The sequence below is a fragment of the Elephantulus edwardii genome, unplaced genomic scaffold (genome assembly GCF_000299155.1).
Source record: "Elephantulus edwardii isolate Elephantulus edwardi_28Jun2011 unplaced genomic scaffold, EleEdw1.0 scaffold00048, whole genome shotgun sequence".
Classification (NCBI taxonomy): domain Eukaryota; kingdom Metazoa; phylum Chordata; class Mammalia; order Macroscelidea; family Macroscelididae; genus Elephantulus; species Elephantulus edwardii.
In genome coordinates this window covers 1,524,022-1,542,911 of record NW_006399798.1, presented here as the reverse complement: position 1 = coordinate 1,542,911, position 18,890 = coordinate 1,524,022, and the positions used below count along the sequence as shown (strand labels likewise).

General features: G+C 61.2%; 3 protein-coding genes across 3 annotated transcripts in view; 1 reads left to right on the top strand and 2 right to left on the bottom strand.

The window, feature by feature from the left end:
• On the bottom strand, nt 1–6,385 carry ENTHD2 (ENTH domain containing 2). Its single transcript, XM_006886323.1, has 14 exons — nt 6,344–6,385; nt 6,034–6,174; nt 4,685–4,757; nt 4,372–4,463; nt 4,136–4,229; nt 3,953–4,020; nt 3,775–3,853; nt 3,590–3,661; nt 3,205–3,408; nt 2,878–3,049; nt 2,504–2,617; nt 2,298–2,376; nt 816–950; nt 1–537 (listed from the first exon to the last, which is right to left on the bottom strand). Exons 1-14 carry the CDS (start codon nt 6,383–6,385, stop codon nt 1–3), a joined length of 1,902 nt encoding a protein of 633 aa, XP_006886385.1.
• On the top strand, nt 6,384–7,188 carry LOC102858864 (chromosome unknown open reading frame, human C17orf89). Its single transcript, XM_006886156.1, has 3 exons — nt 6,384–6,467; nt 6,686–6,796; nt 7,159–7,188. The coding sequence occupies exons 1-3, from the start codon at nt 6,384–6,386 to the stop codon at nt 7,186–7,188; spliced, it is 225 nt and encodes a 74-aa protein (XP_006886218.1).
• Nucleotides 7,189–10,186: 2,998 nt separating this feature from the next.
• SLC38A10 (solute carrier family 38, member 10) overlaps nt 10,187–18,890 on the bottom strand; it is a 31,664-nt gene continuing 22,960 nt past the window's right edge. Inside the window, exons 11-16 of the mRNA XM_006886322.1 lie at nt 18,300–18,456; nt 15,914–16,081; nt 15,160–15,600; nt 14,578–14,694; nt 11,441–11,617; nt 10,187–11,046 (exon numbers count right to left, since the gene is read on the bottom strand). Of these exons, the coding sequence (XP_006886384.1) occupies nt 10,187–11,046; nt 11,441–11,617; nt 14,578–14,694; nt 15,160–15,600; nt 15,914–16,081; nt 18,300–18,456 (1,920 nt within the window). The remainder of the gene's footprint in view (nt 11,047–11,440; nt 11,618–14,577; nt 14,695–15,159; nt 15,601–15,913; nt 16,082–18,299; nt 18,457–18,890) is intronic.

Sequence of the window (18,890 nt, the reverse complement as noted above, 5' to 3'; positions counted from 1 at the left end):
TTAAGCATTCAAGAATGCAAAAGCTGACAGCTCTGAGGTGGGAGGTCCATCGGCTGCCCCCTCTGGCAGCGGCGTCCGTGGGGCTGTGGAAGCCAGGCAGGGTACGAGGGGCTTCTCAGCCGAAGGCCTGGCCTTCACTGGGCAGAGGGGGACCACCAGATCCATGCCCTCAAACAAGGACTTGTTGCTGACTGCAGGGGTCCATGGACAGTGTTTGGGGCCAGCGACGGACTCTGGGCCTCTGTCCAGGGTGTCTGACCTGGGCCCTAACCCCTGAGAACCTGCCAGGCCCTTCTCGGCCTCACAAGTGCTCTCCTGACCTTGACATGTGTGCCCTGGGGGAGCAGTGCCCGCAGGATGAAGCAGGGATGGACTCAGAGTCTGTACGGGCAGCTGGCTGCCTGAGAAGGGGGCTGTGTCAGTCAGCAGGTCGTGGGTGCAGGCTCGGGCGTCCTGGGGCACAGCGGGGCCTGGCTCGGCTGGGAGTCCCCAGGGTGGGGGCTGGGGCCGGCAGGAAGCTTCAAAGTGTCTGAGAATCTGAAGGACGAGATGGGGAGGCTGGGGAGGGTCCCTATGCTCCTCGGGGAACCTCGGGGGGAGCTGTGTCCCCCCCAGAGCCCTCCCCACAGACTGTCCAGATCAAAGGGCACCAGTTCTAGCCATGGTCCACCCGTAGAAGCCAAGCCAGCTGTGGATACCATACGTGTCCTCCTTTTCACGGTCAGCACACCAGAGTGTGTCCCTTGATGCCCAAGCCTACCATGCCCAGTCCCCGCAGAGGCTGATGGGAGGAATGGTACCCCACAGCTGCTCACCTTGGTGGCCTTGCTGGCCACGGGCCCAGGGCTGCCTGTACCGAGTGCCTGGAGCCGTGGCCGGGCCAGGAGGAGCATATGCTCTTGGGACAGGAGGTCAGCACTGCCCAGGGCAGACAGGGCACACAGGGCTCTCTGTGGGCAGAGGGGGCAGACTGGATCACACACTCCACCTGCCCCCACCTTGGCCTCCATGACCACCCCCCGGGTAGCAGGAAGTCAGCATGGGGGCTGCTGGCCTCTGCCCCTGCTCTACACACAAACCTCACAGTCACAGATGCACACGCACAAGCGTTCTCACACACACACCCCCACGAGCACACACGTATTGTCATATACATGCGTATACCCACAGCACGTGTTCATACACGTGTATATCCCACCACACACGTGTTCTTACACTCATACGCCTATAAACACACACGTTCTCACACATGTGTATACCCATGAGCAAACACGTGTGTGAGCAGACGAGCATGTACACACATGAACACATGCCCACACATGCAGCCACGCGTGTGAATGCTGGCAGGCCAAGCCCTGTGGACCCACATGCACACACCCCTCAGTTCAGGGCCGCCGCCAGGTCACAGGCACCTGACTGTGGAATTCTGCTCAGAATCAGCCTGTTGAGTGTGTCACTTTCACATGTGTGGGGCCCAGCACGGTAACTCCCACCAGCTCTGAGACAGGACCCAGGCGCTGTGCGTGGACAGCGGGTGGTTCTGGCCCGGTCGTGCTGCGCCAGCGGAGTCCCTCAGAGTGTGACAGACCACGTGCAGGTGTCCGACACACGGACAGACGTGACTCAGAGTCAGCCTTACACACAGAACGCTGCTGACACGTCAACTGCCTAAGTACGCACACACGTACACACACGTGCTCACTCACGTTCACCCCACATGTGTGCATGTATAGACATGGTCAAACATGTGTGCACATGTATACCCCACACGTGCACACACATGTACAGACACGTTCACACACGTGCTCACTCACGTTCACCCCACATGTGTGCATGTATAGACATGGTCAAACATGTGTGCACATGTATACCCCACACGTGCACACACATGTACAGACACGTTCACACACGTGCTCACTCACGTTCACCCCACATGTGTGCATGTACAGACATGGTCAAACATGTGTGCACATGTATACCCCACACGTGCACACACATGTACAGACACGTTCACACACGTGCTCACTCGCGTTCACACCCCACACGTTCAGACATGTGCATGCAGTCACACAGCCACGTTCACACCCCATGTTAGCATGTACACACGCACACGTGTGCATGCACGCGTACCACACATTCACACCCCCAGATATGCACACATACAGAACGTTCACACAGCCACACAGGTGCGTGCACGTGTGCACATGTTCACACACCCCCCCGCTGGTGCATGCACACATGTTCCCACACGTGCAGACACACGCACACAAACACGCCCCCTCCCATGAGGCCCTCACCATCTGCTCGCACTCCGGGGTCCCGTCCAGCTGGTGGGTCAGCAGCTCCAGCACCACCTCACAGTTGAGCCGCCCGCACCTATGCAGAGCGACAGTTGGGCCAGGGGTCAGCCACGGGTGACCGTGCTGCACTGGGGACCAGCCAGGGTGCGGGAGCTGGGGGTATCCCCTCCCTCCCTTACGGGGACGGACCACGGTCCACTCACTCCTTGAGAAAGCGCTGGGCCTCCTCTCGGCTCAGGAAAGCACGGGGTCCCCGCGTCACAGCTCTCACGAGGCTGGCCTCCTGCCGGCAGTCACTGAGAGCCATGGACTCGACCCTGCAGGACAGACGGCTGGATGGACAGGTGGGTCGGGAGGGGTCCAGGAGGACATGATCCCTGCTACGCTGCAGATCCCTCCCACAACAGTGGAGAAAGACCGAAACAGGGGTGTCCAGAGGAAAAAAAGAGACAAGGAGACAAGGCTAAAAGCAGCCCCCACCCACAGTCCATGACTGAGCTGACCATCTGCCAAGGAGCCCCTACAGTAAGGATGGGTCCAGGCAGGGGCTGCCCCTCAACAAGACCACACCCCTCACCTCTCAGCCAACTCCCCGGGCTCCTGGCTGGCCCCCGAGTGCCCATCACCAACACAGCCACTGCTGCAGTCAGAGGCCCTGCTCTGGCCACCGTTCTGAGAAGACCCTGAGCTGGGACTGCTGTCTGGTTCTTCCCAGCCGCCGCCGGGCTGTCCTGGCTGGTGTCTCACGGCTGGAAGGGGCAGAAGGTTGGATGTAAACAGGTCTCCCCCGCCCAGTGCCCAGTCCCCAGAGGTAGGGACGTGTCTCATCCCATGCTGCAGGAAGCCCCCTTGATCCTGGGGCCACAGAAGGGGACAGCCAGCCCCCAACGAGGCACCCAAGTACCTCGGGCTCCAGCACTGAGGCCAGGGAGCTGCTTCTCAGGAGGAGGGTGGTCGTGGTTGGCTGAGGGTGTCACAGCCGGCTGGTAGGTGCTGACCCCCAACTCAGGCCTCTGGGCACCAGCTTGCTCCTGCCCAGGACGCATGGCGTTTGCCACCACCTCTGCAGCCTTCTGGATGGTGGAGAGGAAGGCTTCACCCGCAGAGCCTGTGCCGGGAGAAGAGGGGAAAAGAAGGAGCCAGCTGTACAACCCAGCAGGCCATGCCCAGGTGGACAGAGGGGACAAGGCAGGCCAGCGTGCCTGGAGAGCAGGAGCTGGCCATCCTCTGGCCTCTGCATGGCACCCTAGAGGACACAGGGGACCCGTTCTGTCCCATCTTGCACTCACCTTTGTGGCCTCTCTCCTGGCTGTAGCCAAAGCCCTGGAGACCACTATGGGGTCGGGGCTGGGAGCCCATGCCTGGGGGGAGGGCCAAGGGTCAGTGCTCAGCCTGCCCCCAGCCAGGACGCAGAGCCCAGGAAGGTGGAGTGGGAGAAAATGCTCTGAGCCACCCCAAGGGGCACCTCACTCACCGGCAGGGGCCAGTGGCCTGCAGGCCCGGGGTACAGGCAACGGTGATTCGGTGTCTGAGAACAGGGCACTTCCCAAGTCCTAGAAGGAATGCAGAGGCCTTGGGGCTGCCCATTCTTCTGGCTCTGCAGCTGCCCAGCTGGCAATGGGGCTCTGGGTGGGGTCACCTGGGGGACTCACCTGAGCTGCCAGCCGCACCTTCTGATACAAGCTGTTTCCGTGGAGCGGATCAGGCGGCCCGGAGAAGACTGCGGACAGAAGGGGCTGCACTGAGGCAAGCGATGGGCCCAGGGCAGCACACCCCTCAGCCTGGGCCTGCGGCTGCCCGCGTGGACCCTGGGGCTGGCTGTGTCAGGGCCGCACCTGTGGCCTCCTGGATGAAGGCAGAGTTGCGCTTGAGGATGAGGATGAAGGACGAGGAGCCATGGCTACACAGGTAGAGCAGGATCTTCAGAACCTGAGGGTTCACATGGCGAGGGGGAGGGTCATACGGCGAGGGGGAGGGCCGCACACCGTGAGGCCAAGGGCCACAGCAGCCCTATCTCCCACCGCGGTCAGTGGTCAGCATGCCCTGCCACCCCCACACCGCCCCACAGCACCTTGAGCTTCACGTGGCCGGAGCTGCTCCGTAGACGCAGCAGGAGGTACTCCACCAGGCACTGGCTGCTCCCCAGGGACTCGTGGGAGATGTCTGGGCGCACAGGTTAGGGAAGGGCAGCAGAGGTATGAGGTGACCTCTCCCAGGGCGTTAGGCTGCCCTTCATGTGTTCTGAGGACACCATCACCACAAGGTCACAGCTGTCCCCACCCACTCCTGACCACAAGGCTGCAGCCCCTCCTGACCAGCCTGGGGTGGCTACAGAACCAGTAACCTCAGGACCACACCCCTCTTGGTCCTATGAGCAAGGATACTGGCAATCTCTTCAAACAGGTAACCAGGACACGGAATGTCGTCGTCCGACGTGCCTTTCAGAAGGATGGGGAGCTGGAAAGCAAAGAACCTGACCGAGAAGAGCACATACAAGAGGGAACCAGAGCCTATGCCCAGGCCGAGCTGTCCAGTGCTCGGGGCTCTCAACACCGGCTCCAGGGCTGGACTGGGGTGCAGACACGGTCCCCAGGGAGCCACAGAGGGTGCAGGTAAGCTGGCTGTGGTTATCCAGGGTGGAGAGAGGTGCAGCCAGCAGTCCCCACCTAGAAACACCAGGCCCTCATGGCACCGTCTGTTGTAGGGGCAGCAGACACAAGCCAGGTCCCTGACCCGACTCCCAGCTTTCTGGGGCCCAATGGCTCCACTTCTGGAAAAGACATGTGGGTGTGTGTACCCACTGACACCAGGCACCAGTACACCGGGAGCCAGTCCACGTGGCAGACCGAAGCCTCGGGGCTTAGAACACTGGGACTTTGTACAAACGCTCCCAGGACTTTCCTTTTTGGTCTTCAAGCACAGAGGTGCTTGTTCATAGGAAACCACAGATGTCACTACAGCACCTAAACCAGGGAGCCTACAGGCAGGTGGGGTTGGGCGGCTAGGAGTGGTGAGGACGTGGACTGCCGTGTCCTGAGGCGACCCACGACAAGGTGCCCGGCACTGCTACCCTGCTGGACTAACCTACCTGACCTGGAAGGAGGAGGAAGTCCACATGGACCACACCACAAGCCCACACACGCGGTGGGAGTGGAGGGTCCACCAGGTGGGCTCCCAGGTACAGGACCCGGGACGAATCAGGTGTGCACCGCCCGCATTTCTCTCTCTCTAGACTGGGTCCCGGCCCCAGGGCACAAAACACGAGTAAGAATACAAGGGACACACGGACCCGGTATGTCCTGCAGCTCCTGCTCTGCCCACTAAGGTCCTCAGGACAAGGGCCCTGCCTACCTGATAGGGGAGGGGGGGTCCCAGACTTCAGAGGACGCGGACCCTCGATGGGGGCACAGTTGAGAGGCTGAGCGGAGGAGACTGGGGCCAAGGGACGGGGGGCCAGGCACTGGAGGGGGCGCGGAAAGGAACCGAGTAGGGGGACTGGGAGGCTGGACACCGGGGCGAGGACGGAGGGCGAGGCCTGGACAGGCTTCCGAGGGCGCTGTCCGGGGCTCGGATGCTCCAGACCCAACGAGACCTAGAGGGTGATCCGGGCCCGGAGGCTGGGGGACGCGTCGACCCCGGGGCAGGCTGGACGCACGGAGGGAAGGCAATGGCCACGCCCGGCGGAGGGCCGTGGCTGTGCTTGAAGCGGGGAGCAGGACCCCCGCTCACTCACCCGATGCAAGAATCTCAGCCGGTCCCGGAGCGGCGGCTCTGCTGCGGCCATGACGCCTGGCACCTCCGAGTCTCGCTGCTTCCGCCAGGCCGACGCCGGTCCAATCACCGTGCGGGGCGGGCACGGTTGGCCAATCGCGCGCTACTGGAAGGTAAACAAAGCATAAGCCAATCCAAAGTCCCAGAGTAATGACAAACAAGGACTTTAGCCAATCACAAGACCCGAGGCGCCGGAAGCGGTTCCGGGGAGGGCGGGACTGGAGAAGCCAGGACGGAAGCGAGAGGGTCGCAGGCGCCGGAAGCGCGCGGGCCCAAGATGGCAGCGCCCAGGGCCGCCCGGGCTCGCGCCGCATGTCGGTGAACGGGACGGTGTGGGGTCGCGTGCGGGGCCGCCTCCGCGCCTTCCCCGAGCGCCTGGCGGCCTGCGGGGCCGAGGTGAGGAGCCGCGAGCGGGGTGGGGCGCGCGGGACGGAGGGCGAGGGCGCGAGTCCAGTGCAGTTAGGGCCGTACCGGACGGAGAGCAGCAGGACGGGGCCCAGGACCCGCAGTGCCGGCGAGGACGGCGGGGCGGGGGCGCAGGGGGGCACGCGGGGAGCGGCGGGCCGGGTCGGGGGCTGGAGGGACACCGTGGCCCGCGCCCGTCCCCTCTGCAGGCCGCGGCCTACGGCAGGTGCGTGCAGGCCTCCACTGCCCCGGGCGGCCGCCTGCGGAAGGACCTCTGCGCCCAGGAGTTCGAGGCCCTGCGGAGCTGCTTCGCTGCCGCGGTAGGTGGGCGCCGGCGGCCCGAACGGGCGGTGTGGGTGCCCGAGCCGCCGGGAGGACGAGGCCGGGAGGACGCGGCCCGGCGGGAGGACGAGGCCCGGCCGGGAGCTGGCCACCCCTCGCGCTCACCCTGCCTTTGAGCCCCGCTGATCCCGGACTCTGGCGACCCTGGAGGCTGTCGCTCCGTGTGTCCGAGAAGGGGTGACCCCAAGGTCGAACAGCTTTGTGGGGTGGCTTGGTGCTGCGGGCGCGCCCTGTGCAGACCCTGACAGTGTCCACTGCGTGGCCCTGTGGTTCAGTTTTCTTACAGAGCCTCATCTAATCTGGAAACACCCTTTTCTGAGAAAATGCCCTTTTTTTTCAGGCCAGGAGGAGCGCGAAGGGGGGCTGCTAGGAGGGCGGCGCCCCAGCAGCAGGTGCCGTGTGGGGTCCATCAGCACCGAGCCGGCCGGTGCCCGCCATGGCAGCCCCCCAGGGCTGGAAGGAGCAGGGGCTCCTCGGTTCCCCGCAGGGAACATCTGGGACAGACAGGATGAATTTGCCTGCTGTACACAGACATCATTGCAAATAAAATGTATTTGACCTGAAAGCAAGGATGGACACGGCTCATCTCGCTGAGCGCAGGGGGCGGGCTGGGGAAGCAGCTCAGTGACACCGTGAGGCCCAGACACAGCAGTGACTGACAGCAGCCTGTCCACTGCGACCGTGGTCAGAGCCCTCGGGCATGGCCGTGCCCTCGGGAATTAAGGTGAGCCTGGCAAACGTGGCCGTGCTGTGCACTACCTGGGAGCTGTAGGGGAAGCTTCCGCACCCTCCCAGCCACTCCAGGGCCCAGGTGCTCATTTCCATCTTAGAAATGCAAGTGGATGGCGAGCTCTGGTGGCTTAGTGGCAAGAAGCTGCACTGCAATAACAGAGGTGCACGGTTCAAATCCACCAGATGCTCTGCTGGAGAAGGAGGAACAGTCTCCTCCTGTACCAGTCAGATCTCATTTGATGGTACACTCACACACAAAAAATACTAAAATAAATTTTTTTAAAAAAAAAAAAAAAGAAAGAAATGTGGGTGAAGCACAAGGACCCCTACTCTCTGAGCCCTGCCCCTCAGCGTGGCCGGCCCTGTCCCCTCCCACAGCAGTCACTGAGTCCTGTGCAGCGGCCTACGTCAGAGCACTCCCCTGACGGGGCCCAGTGAGGAGTTGGGAGACGGCAGGCTGTGAGTCCAGCTCTTAGGTTCCAGGCCCTTACTGGCCTACCCCTGAACTCTATTTTGTAACTGACCCCTTGAAGCCCTGATTGCTGGAGGCTTCTGGGCAGCCTCCAACAGCAGCAGTCTGTGTCCCAGTGTTCAGTTCCCTTGGATCTACCCACCGGCGGCAACAGCGTGCTCCGGGCCAGCAGCACTGTGCTAACTTCATCAAGAGGCCGGGCAGTGGGGCTTTCTGATGAAAGAGGTTCCATGAGTCAGGCGGGGCTGGGACAGGCTGGGAATCAACCCAGAATGAACGCCCACTCGTGCCGTAGTGTTCTCGTATTCAAAATGGCTTTCCTAGGTCACTGCCCTCGGCTGCCACACGGCTGGTCAGGAACCTGCAGAGGATGGGGTCACTCTATCAGTGGGATTGGCTAGGTTAGCCATTCCATCAGGTTTAAATTGAGCGGATCCATTCAGTGGCCAGAATTTAGGAATCTCAGTACCAGCACGAAAGAAGTAGAGAGTGCAGCATACATCCTTCAAGGCCAGAGGTTCCTGTGCCGGTCAGCCCAGGGCCTCCAGGTGAGCAGCAAGAGAGAACTGGAGAAAGAGCTGACCTGGGGCTGCTGCCCGGGGAGCCAGAGCCGGGGGCCTTCGCCCAAGCTCACGAGGGACTGGCTGGGAGGCGTCCTTATTGGCAGAGCTAAGAGAGCTTTGTAATACTGGCCTAAAGCCGCAAGGCTGAAGGACCTGTGGGCATATTTTAGAAGCTGTCCTGACCAAGAAATCGTATCCTGCTGCAACCTGAGTTGTAACCTGTTAACTCCCCTGATAAACCCCATAATCACGTTTCTGTGAGGTCTGTGTAGCTACTGCAGTGGATGTCAGACTCGAAGCGGTGGGACTAGTGCTTGAATTAGTAGGACTAGGGGAGTATGGGGGATGTCACCCCGTGGGAGTAGGTTTTGTGGATGCTGCAGATTCAGTCACCACACTGTCCTTGCTCTTTCTACCCCTTGGGTAACAGGAACTGGGGCTAGTGGTTGTGCAGAGGGGTCTGGTGGGGATCATGCCATCGGGCAGAAGCAGCTGGGGTTATTCTTAAGCAGGACAAAAGTCGAGCCCCACTGGAATAGTGTGTACACGCTGGGCTGTTCCTGAAGGTCAGTGGTTCAGAGCCACTAGCTGCTCTGTTGACCCAGTGAACATGGGCTTGGCGTGGACTCAACATCCTTGAGGTTGAGATGGTTTATTACTAAAGGTGGAGGCGGCCTTTGCTGAATTTGACGTTCCTGAACTGCAGTGGCCTCATCTCAAAACCAGGTCTCTGCAGAGGAGACCGAGCTACGATGAGGGGACACTGGAGTCAGTGGACATATTTTAGGTAAAAAGATTTAAGGTTTGGGGTATGTGATCCCTGTGAGGATGGAGTGGGCGCACACCCAGGGTCCCAACGAGCACGTGTGTGAAAACAATCTCCTGCACGCAGGGCAGCTGTGATAGGGGAGGTTCTGTGCCACCTCTGACAGAAAGGTGACCCCCAGCCTCTCCCATAGGACCCTCCCTTGCTTCAGTTCCCTCTCCCCGAAAGTGGCCTAGTAAAGACCTTGCTGAGACGTCACCAGCAGAAACAGGACCTTTTTATTATTTTTTTTTTTTTTTTGGTGGTCGTCTTGATGTTGGCTACCAATGCTGCTTTTATTCACTAAAAATACATGGATAATTTTCACCTGGAAACACACAGGACAGCCAGAGAGGTGGCAGGCCCAGGACACTGTTCCGAGGGGCTGGGGCAGTGCTTACTGGAGAAGGTGGACCCTGTTCAGAGGACACATGATGGGATTGTGAGGAAAGTGGTGACGTGTTCAGTGGCTGAGAACGACCTGGGGTCACGTTCATGGGGGTGAGGCACCGACTGTATGACACACAGCCATTTGCCTTGAGCGGGGTTGCCCCGAGTCCGGGTAAACAGGTCCCAGTGGAACTCAGGACGAGATGGCCCTCTTTGGGACAGGAAGACCAAGCTGTCCCCAGAGCATTGGAGGAATCTTCTAGTTAAGGCCACAGAGTTAGGAGGGCTGGCCAACAGTATGGCAGAGACCAGTCTGGGGACAAGGTCTCCAGCAGGAACTGCAGACTGGAGACCACGTGGGGTTTGAAAGCAGAGGCCAGTCTCAGGCCCTGCCCCCAGAGGGCGCTCACCCCTCCTCTAAGGCCACCTGCACCTGCTTCACCTGCCGGCTCAGCACCACCTGCACTGCCCCCTGCGCTGCCAGGTGCAGCTGGGCCTCCAGGGCGCCACGCAGGTCATTGGCCCCCTGTCCCAGCAGAGGGTGGGGGCTGAGGAGGATGTCATCCTGACCCTGGTCGGAGGCGAGACCCCGCCGCCGCCGCCGCAGGTCAGAGCCTGCCTGCACCTTCAGGTCATGGTTGTGCTTGGCGTTGTCCAGCTTCTGGGCATCTGGGGCAACTGCCCTGGGTCCCAGCTCTCCCTCCTGCTTGTTGACATGCCCTGCTGCCTCTCCAAGCAGCACCTCCCTGCCGGCGTCTGGGCGATGCCCCTGGACCAACACCTGGCCCTGTCTCCCATCAGAGGCGGCCTGGTGCTCAGGCACGACCGGGGCCTGTGGGCCGGCCCCTCCTTCGCGCTGGTGGGCCAGGCTGGCTGCAAGCCCGAGGTCTCGACTCCCCTGCCGGACCTCCACTCCGTCAGCTTGGGGGGCTGCCCCCTCCGCTGGTTTCAGTCCTTGAGAGCCTCCTCCAAGGGCTCCCCGACCTTGTCCAGGGGGCTCTTGGGACCCGCCCCTGGGCAACGGCTCCTGCTCGCGTAGGCCTTCCCTTGCACTGGCCTGGGCTGCCCGGGGCTCCCCGTCCACTCGCCCAGCAGGAGGGCCCGCGATGGCTCGGCCCACAGCGCCCTGGGGCTCCGTCGCGGCCTGCAGCCCACGTTCTTGCAAGGAGGCCTGGTGGTCTTCAGGTGCAATGCCCATGGGCTGGGCCTTCGACTCCTGGACTAGCTCCCTGGCTTCCTTCTCCACCAGCTCAGCCTGGGTGTCTCCTGCAGGTGAGTCTGGGCTTCAGTATGGCTGCCAGGTAGATTAGTGGACTCTACACCTACATTCAGGGCGCTCTGAGGGCCTAGGACTAAGCTGCGACAACCCCAAAGGTACACGGTTCAAATCCACCTGCTGCTCTGCAGAAGTATGAGCAGTCTCCTCCTACATCGTTTACTGCCTCTGAACACCCACCCGCTAGAGGGTCAGCTGTGCGCAGCTTCTGATTCCACTACCTACAATCCGGTCTCCAGGTGGCTCCACCCAGCATCCTCCCACCTCCCAGGCCCAGCCCTGTCCCTATCTCTGAGCTGTGCCTGACCCCTACTCCAGACTCCACCCCAGTGTCCCTGCCCCTGCCAAGCCGCCCCTGCGTGCCCGCCAGACCCCGCCCCGCACCAGGCCTGGGCCGCTCCTCCTCGTCCTCCTGCCGCTGCTGATGGATCTCCTTGTGCTGCTCCTCGATCACGGCCAGTAGCTTCTCCTGCTGCTCCAGCAGCCGCTTCTGCTGCGCCTGCTGCTCCTGGATCACCTGCAGCAGCACCGCGTGGTCCAGCAGCTCCGCGCGGCCGGCGTCTGTGGAAGGTGGAGGTGTGGGCAGGTCCCCCACCTGGGGCTCCCCACCCCGGTGGCTCTCCCCTCGGGGTAGACGGAGGCTGTGCGCCCGCTGCGCACCACGGCTCTGATGCACGTGCAGGCTGAGTGGCAAAGCTGCACATGGCCACGTGGGCAGCAGGGCTGCTCAGGGACCACTGTGCACTGGCGGGCTTGAAACTTGAAGAGTACCGACAGTGCTCAAGGTGGAGACGCGGGACCGTGCGAGGTAGGGCTGTCTGTTCTGCGGCGCCTCGGCCACCCTCGTCTCCAGACACAAGGCGGAGAGGGGACATTCCTGCTGGGCAGCTGACTCCAGCACCCTGCCCAGTGTCTCTGGTTTAAATCAGAGAGTTTCAGGGTATGGGATTGTCAGGCTCAAAACTAGCAGCTACCCAGCACTGAGACGGGCATCCCCCTGCCAGGCCCCTGGGCATGTGGCCCTCCTCCCCATACTGTAACTGACAGCCACTGGCTTGCACCTCTGGCCAGCAACCACGAGGCGCCCAACAAGGCTAACTAAGGACACCTGATGGCCAGAACAAAGCAGGTGGCAGAGGCGCTTGGTCCTACTCCCTGGGTCTCGGCTGCTGGCCTCCAGCGTGCTCACCCTGGTACTGCAGACCACAGCCAGAGGATGAAGCCCAGAGACCCACATGCTTGATGCCGCTGCCCGCTAGGCTGCCACAGAGTGGGCCTCAGGGCAGGACCCTCCGGGCCTCTCCCGGCGACCAGAGTCCAGGGCCTTCAAGGACTAGTCAGGCCCGAGGGTAGGGCGTGCAAACACGTCCACTGGCTGCACTCACAGCTGGGAGCTCAGTGCCCTGCCCTGCTGGTGTGTCTGAAGCACAACACCCTTCTGAGTCTAGAAGCTTCTACAAGCATGGATGCTCCCATCCCACCCCCGGCATGAGGCAGTCACAGCCTGTGCAGCCCAGCTAAGGATGACCAGATAAAGAGGGTGGGCTTGTGAGGGCTGGGGGCCTCGTGGGGGCCACAGTGGCTCCTCTGTGCCCAGGCAATCTCTCCACCAACCCCCATCCGCCTTGAGGCTGTCCTGGGTTCATACCTGCCACTATCTTTTTAATTTCAGCTGTGCAGTCCCGTTGAAAGCCATAGAGAAGAAAGGCAGATTACGAAACAGGAAAAGGCTCTTTCTCAGAGAGAAAAAAAGTCATCGTCAGACAGGGGTAGACAACAGACTGCAGGAACTGAATACAGCCAGGGTGAAATCTGAGACAGGATGTGTGTATGTGTCCTGGGCCCCTCGACTCTGCTTCCAGCCCTTATGTGAGTGCAGCAGGGCTTTGAAGTGGTTCTTCCTGTCAGTCATGGGTGATGGAGTAAAAGTGGAATGGACTTGAGGTTGTAAAATGTGGGGACACTGGAACAATACTGGAAGGGGAAAAGTTACAGTGGACACACTGCGAAAACGTCCCCTCTTAGAAAACAAGGGTGGTGTGCAGAGTAGCAGATGGTGTAAGTGGCAGTCAGAACCACGGTGGCCACCTCGCACTGGGCGATCTCTCGGCTGTGAGGTGCTCTCCACGGCTCTGGCCAGAAACCAATCTATGGACTCAGGCCCCTTCCAAGTCTCTTACCTGGGGCTTCAACCTCTAATTCTCCCTGTTCGCCCATATTTTACAAGTTCGGGTCTGTTAACAAGTTTGCCGCAGCAGCCATGACTTAACTGCTTCAAACCAGTCGGAAGGCCCAGGCCCAAAGCAGAGGCTGTGGGCTCTCATCGGGGTTCTGCTGAGCTGGGCATGCTAGGACTGGCTGTCCTTGGGCCACAGGGTCCTCTTCTGGGAGGAGAATTCCATGGAAACAGAAAGCCCAAGTCCTTTAGACCCAGGGATGGATGTCACCAACTCCCGCGGGGTTTCCCTAAAAGGCAGGTCCAAAGGCTCAGCTGCCAGAAACCTGCTGCCTGTGGGCAGTGGAAGCCTGGCAGCCTCTACTCATATCCCCAGAGGACGGACAGGCTGTGATGTCAAAACTCGGACAAAATGCCCCGCCCAGTCAAGACCAAGTGGAGCCCAGGGGCCTGGAGAACACTCTGGAACTATTGAGAGCACTGCTATAGGGTGTTCAGCTGCACACCCCAGGGGCCAGGCCGGCTCTAACCTGGCAAATAAGCTGCTGGCCACCAAGAAAAGCAGCATCAGGGACCCAGGTCCTGTGCCCCAGGGTGCAGTGCAGCAGCAGGGACCCAGGTCCTGTGCACGGGGTGCAGTGTAGCAGCAGGGCCCCAGGTCCTGTGCACTGGGGTGCAATGTCATGACATGCACAAGGAGAGAGCTAAGAGCCAGTGGTAACTCCAGACATGAGAGGGTGTAAGGGGCACACAACCTGGTGTGGACAAGTGCACTGCACCCCAGGCTAGGGGTGCAAGTGGACAGCAAAGGCTGAGAGATCAGTGCTGGTCAGCAGGCGACACTGTCCCTGAAACAAGCCCCATCTGGGCCTCGAGCCCTGAGACACCAGGCTGCCTTACATACCAGGAGTGGGACATTATGCACATGACTGCCTCTGGGCAGCGGCGCGAGGGCTGCGGCACTGACAGAGCGCAGGGTTTTCTTAAAGGAGGGGGGATGGAGACTAGTCCTGGGGAGAGAGGTGTGGGACAGCAGGCCGGTGGGGAAGGGGAGGAGCTGTCGAAGGGTACCCCTCAAGAAACAGACCCCAGGGAGCAGCAACCCGGGTGACAAGGAGTTTAGAGCTAGCCAGGTGTGATGCTCAGAGCTGACCCAGGGCCTGGTGGGGTGATGTGCTCAGGCGCCCCCTGTCCTGAGGGACACTCCCCAGAGGTGACATGGGTACACTCAGACCCTCCTCACAGGTGACTGGGGGAGGACCGGGGGGACACTCAGACTCTCTCCAGCAGTGACCAGTGAGTGCCCTGCTCAGACACCCCAGGAAGACGGAGTGGCCAGCCTCACCCTCCAGCTTGTTGCCCCCATGGTCCTCGGGTCCGTCGGCGTGCCTCTGCTCCCGCACCTCCACAGGCAGCCCTGCTTGGGGCTCAGGGCCTTCCACTGGGGGACCGGCCTTCCCACCTGCAGGCATGAGGCCCAGAGGGAACAGTTTACCACAGATAGAAGGTCCCCACCAAGCACAGGGCAGAGCAGGGGAGCAGCAGCCCCTGTGCCATTCAAGACCCCCGTTCTCCTGCCTCCCCCGAGTTCCGACCCGTCGTGCCAGCACTTGAACAGACATGTCACAGCCAGCCTCCAAGGTGCCCACTGCCCACTCGGCCCCAGGGCATGTGGCACTCAGGCAGCCAGACGGACCACGGAGCCCTGCAGACTCCGCTCTCCTGCCCCGCCTCTGCCCCCACCTGACCTGAAAGGGAGAGCTGAGCTGGCAGACGCGGGAGCAGCTCCAGGCCCCCTGGTCTCTCTGCACCTCCACTGACTGACTCCCAAGATCCGTCCCTCACAGGGACGCCCACACGGTAACATCTACCATCTGAAACTCCTGGGGCTACCCCCCCACTGCCCGGCCCCTTGGCTGACACTCACCAGGGCCCCCCTGCAGGGCAGGAGCCTTCCCCAGCTCCTCGGCAGCAGGGCCAGGCGGTGGCACATCGGCTGCCCTCTCCCCACCTCCTGCTGCCTTCAGCTCCTCTTTGAGGGCCGCCGGGGGTCCTGGGGGGCCATTCCTGTCTTGAGCCCCCAGGCCCTCACCATCAGGCTGAACAGCTGGCTGGCCGTTGGCCTGTGGAACATTCTGGAGCACCTCAGGAGGGCCAGCCACATCCTGCAGGACCTTGTCCTGCTCAGGCTCCAGCCGTTGTCCTTTGGAGTCTGGCTTCCGGGCCTCCAGGGCCTCCCCACCTAGGTGCTTGGAGGTGTGCTTGCTTTCCTCTGGGGCCTCCTGGTCTTGGACCTCATCGACCACCACTTTGTCGTGTGGGACGGGGGGTTCGTGACGATGTGCCTCCCCCAAGGGCACAGCAACCCCTGCAAAGACAGGACTGCTGGAACACCTTGTGATGGTCACACATACAGCCTGGTGACACAGTTCAACTGCCACCATCAACTGTTCCACAGCCCTGCTCCCACTGCGCCCAGCACTGCGCCAGTTAGCTCCACAAGCCCACAATACCCAGCCCCACTCCCACTACACCCATGGCCCAGCCCCGCAGCCCAGCCCCGCTCCCACTGCGCCCAGCGCTGCGCCAGTTCAGCTCCACAAGCCCACAGTGCCCAGCCCTGCACCCACTGTGCTCACGGCCCAGCTCCCTGCACCCGTCGTGCCCAGCTCTGCGGTCACCTTGACCAGGACGGTCGAGCTGCGCCTCCTCTGGCTTCTCCTTGCCATCCCCTGGCAGGGGTACCTCCACGGGGCCCTTGATCTGGGCCTGCTCCTCCTCATGCTTCACGCTGGGCTGCTTCGGCTTGCTGCGGGCATCCTCGGCCACCTCCACCAGGGGGTTCTGGGCTGCAGGCATGTTTGGGGTTGAAACTTCCACACAGGAGAGGCCCACCAACCACCACGAGGGTCCCAGCCCGGCGGAAGAGCCCAGCCACCTTGTCACCTGGCTCCATCATTAGCAGATAAGCACAGCTGTCACTTCCCAGGTTACTGATAAGGGCATCAGGATAACTCACACCCAATGTCGTGTGTGTGTGTGTGTGTGTTTGTGTGTGTGTGTGTGTGTTTTATTAATAATTGTATCAGGACGATTCACATCCACACCCAATCTTTGTGTGTTTGTGTTACTGATAATTGTTTTAGTAAAATTCACAACAATCTCTATGCGTGTGTGTGACTGAGAATTTTATCAGGACAATTCACACAGAGAGAGAGTAGCACAAAGCAACGTGTCATTGTGCATCCTTCCCACCAGGTGGCAGCATGGACTTGCTGGTCTTCACATGGGGAAGGGAGACAGACTGACTTTCTTTTTATTTTTTTTAAATTTTATTATTTTTGTGTGCGTGTACTGTCAAATCAGATCTGACTGGTACAGGAGGAGATTGTCCCTCCTTCCCCAGCAGAGCATCTAGTGGATTCGAACCACATACCTCTGGGATTGCAGTGAAGCTTCTTGCCTCTAGACCACCAGAGCTGCCCGGGAAGGGAGACTTTCTAAAGCGCTAAGGGCAAGCCGGGTGGTCACCAGTTGTCACTGCCCCTCCATGGCCAGAAGACAGCCAGGCAAATGTCCTGTGTGCATGTACGTGTGTGCTAGGCGTGTGCTCCTGTGCCCTCGTGTAATACACGTGTTCATGCTCACACACATCAGAGAAGGGAGCCCGTTTAGGAGACAGCAGGGCTGTTAATCTGGGATCCTGCCTGCTTCTTGGACAGGTGGTGAAAATGAACCTCCCAGGACAAGGGAAAACCTGCATAGGTGGGCACTCTGTCCAGTCCAAGTGCCCCGCTCTGGCATTAGGGGGCTGCCCGGCCACTACACATGGTGTCCAGGGCCTCAGTGACACATGATGGCTGCAGCACAGAGTGACCACGAGGCTGCTAGAACCACCTCTCTGAGGGGAAGGTGCTCTCTGCATCAAGCTGGACACAGGAGCCCAGGAGAAATCACAGCCCCTGACCCCGAGGCCCGCATACCTCAAATGAGGCTCAGCGTGGCGGGGCTGGGCAGGGGCAGGGGCAGGGCTACGGTCCAGAGCGAACTCATGCCCAGCACAGGCGTGTGGAGGGCCTGGCGAGGACTCAGCTGGTGAGCCTGGCAGCCCATAACCGCAGGAGGACGAGGACCAGCCTGCCTCAGCCCTGACCCCCGGCCCACAGACAACCATGATGCTGAAGCCCATAGCGCTGACCGACGGGAGCGGTGCCTCGGCAGTGAGTGACCAGCAGACAGAGAGCAGGCATCCCAGGCCCTCACAGCTACACTGGCTGAGCCAGGTGACCCACTCAAATGACTGGAGCTGCCCACCCCGGCCAGTAGCAAGGACCTGTCGCTCCCTGACCCACCCCGTCAGGAACTTCTCTAGAAGACAGCCCGCACACAGGCAGGGTAGTAGATGGCTGTGCCCCTTGCCCAGACTGTGGTCACCACAGCTGCATGTCCACTTTCCCTGCCACACACCACTGGAGCCCTGCCCGGTGCCCCAACTGCACAGCCTGCAGGGGAGCCTCCCCTGACCCCACCCTGGCCCGTGCCAGGGTTCACAGCTTTACACACCAAGATGTAAGGGGATCCCACGGGACACAGCAGCAGGGGGTAGGGGTGCCCACCCAGCACTTTGGGGGCTGCAGTTGTGAGGTGAGCTAGAGGTACCCCATGAGGGCCTGGGAAACAGCACACACAGGTACAAACAGGCAGCGCATAATTGCTGCCTCCGTCAAGGTGAACAGGCGCCAAGCAAGCCTGCTCGAGACCAAACCCCCGTGGGGCAGGGCCCACGCCTCCCACCTGCTGGGGTCCAGGGCTGTGGGCACTGGAACTGTGGCCATGCAGGCTTGGTGTCTGTAGGTAGCTAGTGGGTTCTGGGCACAGGGAAGCCTCAACCCCTTCCCCAGGGCAGAGAACTGGCAGATCCAAGTCTGTACCCCACATGCCCTGTGCCCTGCACACCCAGCATACCTCGTGTACCCCACACCGCACACCTCCCTTGCCTCAGCTGCCCCCGAGCCTAAGCTGAGTCCCCAAGGCCTCAGAGCACGGGGTGAGGGCGGGACATCGCACCTGAGAGCCGGCCCACTTCCACCTTCCCGCCGCTCTCCATCTCTCTGAGCCGGCCACCAGGGGCCTCCTCTGCCAAGTCCACCGGGGAGTCCTCGTGCACAGACAGGGTGGTATGCGTGCTGATGACCAGGATGCCAAGGCCGACCCAGAGCACCACCTGGATAGGAGCAATGGGCAGTTCAGGAGTCTCACTGGACAGGGGCCCCTCAGAAGGGAACGAACATGGACAGACCCCATTCAGAGTGCAAGGGCATCCTGCTGCCAGCACCCCAGTTCCTGCAGTCCCCAGGCTCCCTGGACAGACAGCAGCAGCGCCTGGGAGGACAGCTGGGAGACGTATGACCCCAGGACAGGAGCTGGCTGTCCCCAGCCAGTGAGAAAACAAACAAGGAGAGGCCGCATGCTTGCCGGACTCCACACACATGCAGCCTCGACCGCACGCACAGCCTTTGTGTCCATGTGCGCCACGGAGGGTGTGAGCACACACATTCACACCAGAGTCACCACGGTGTGAGCACACGCGTTCACACCAGACACCACGGAGGGTGTGAGCACACACATTCACACCAGAGTCACCACAGTGTGAGCACA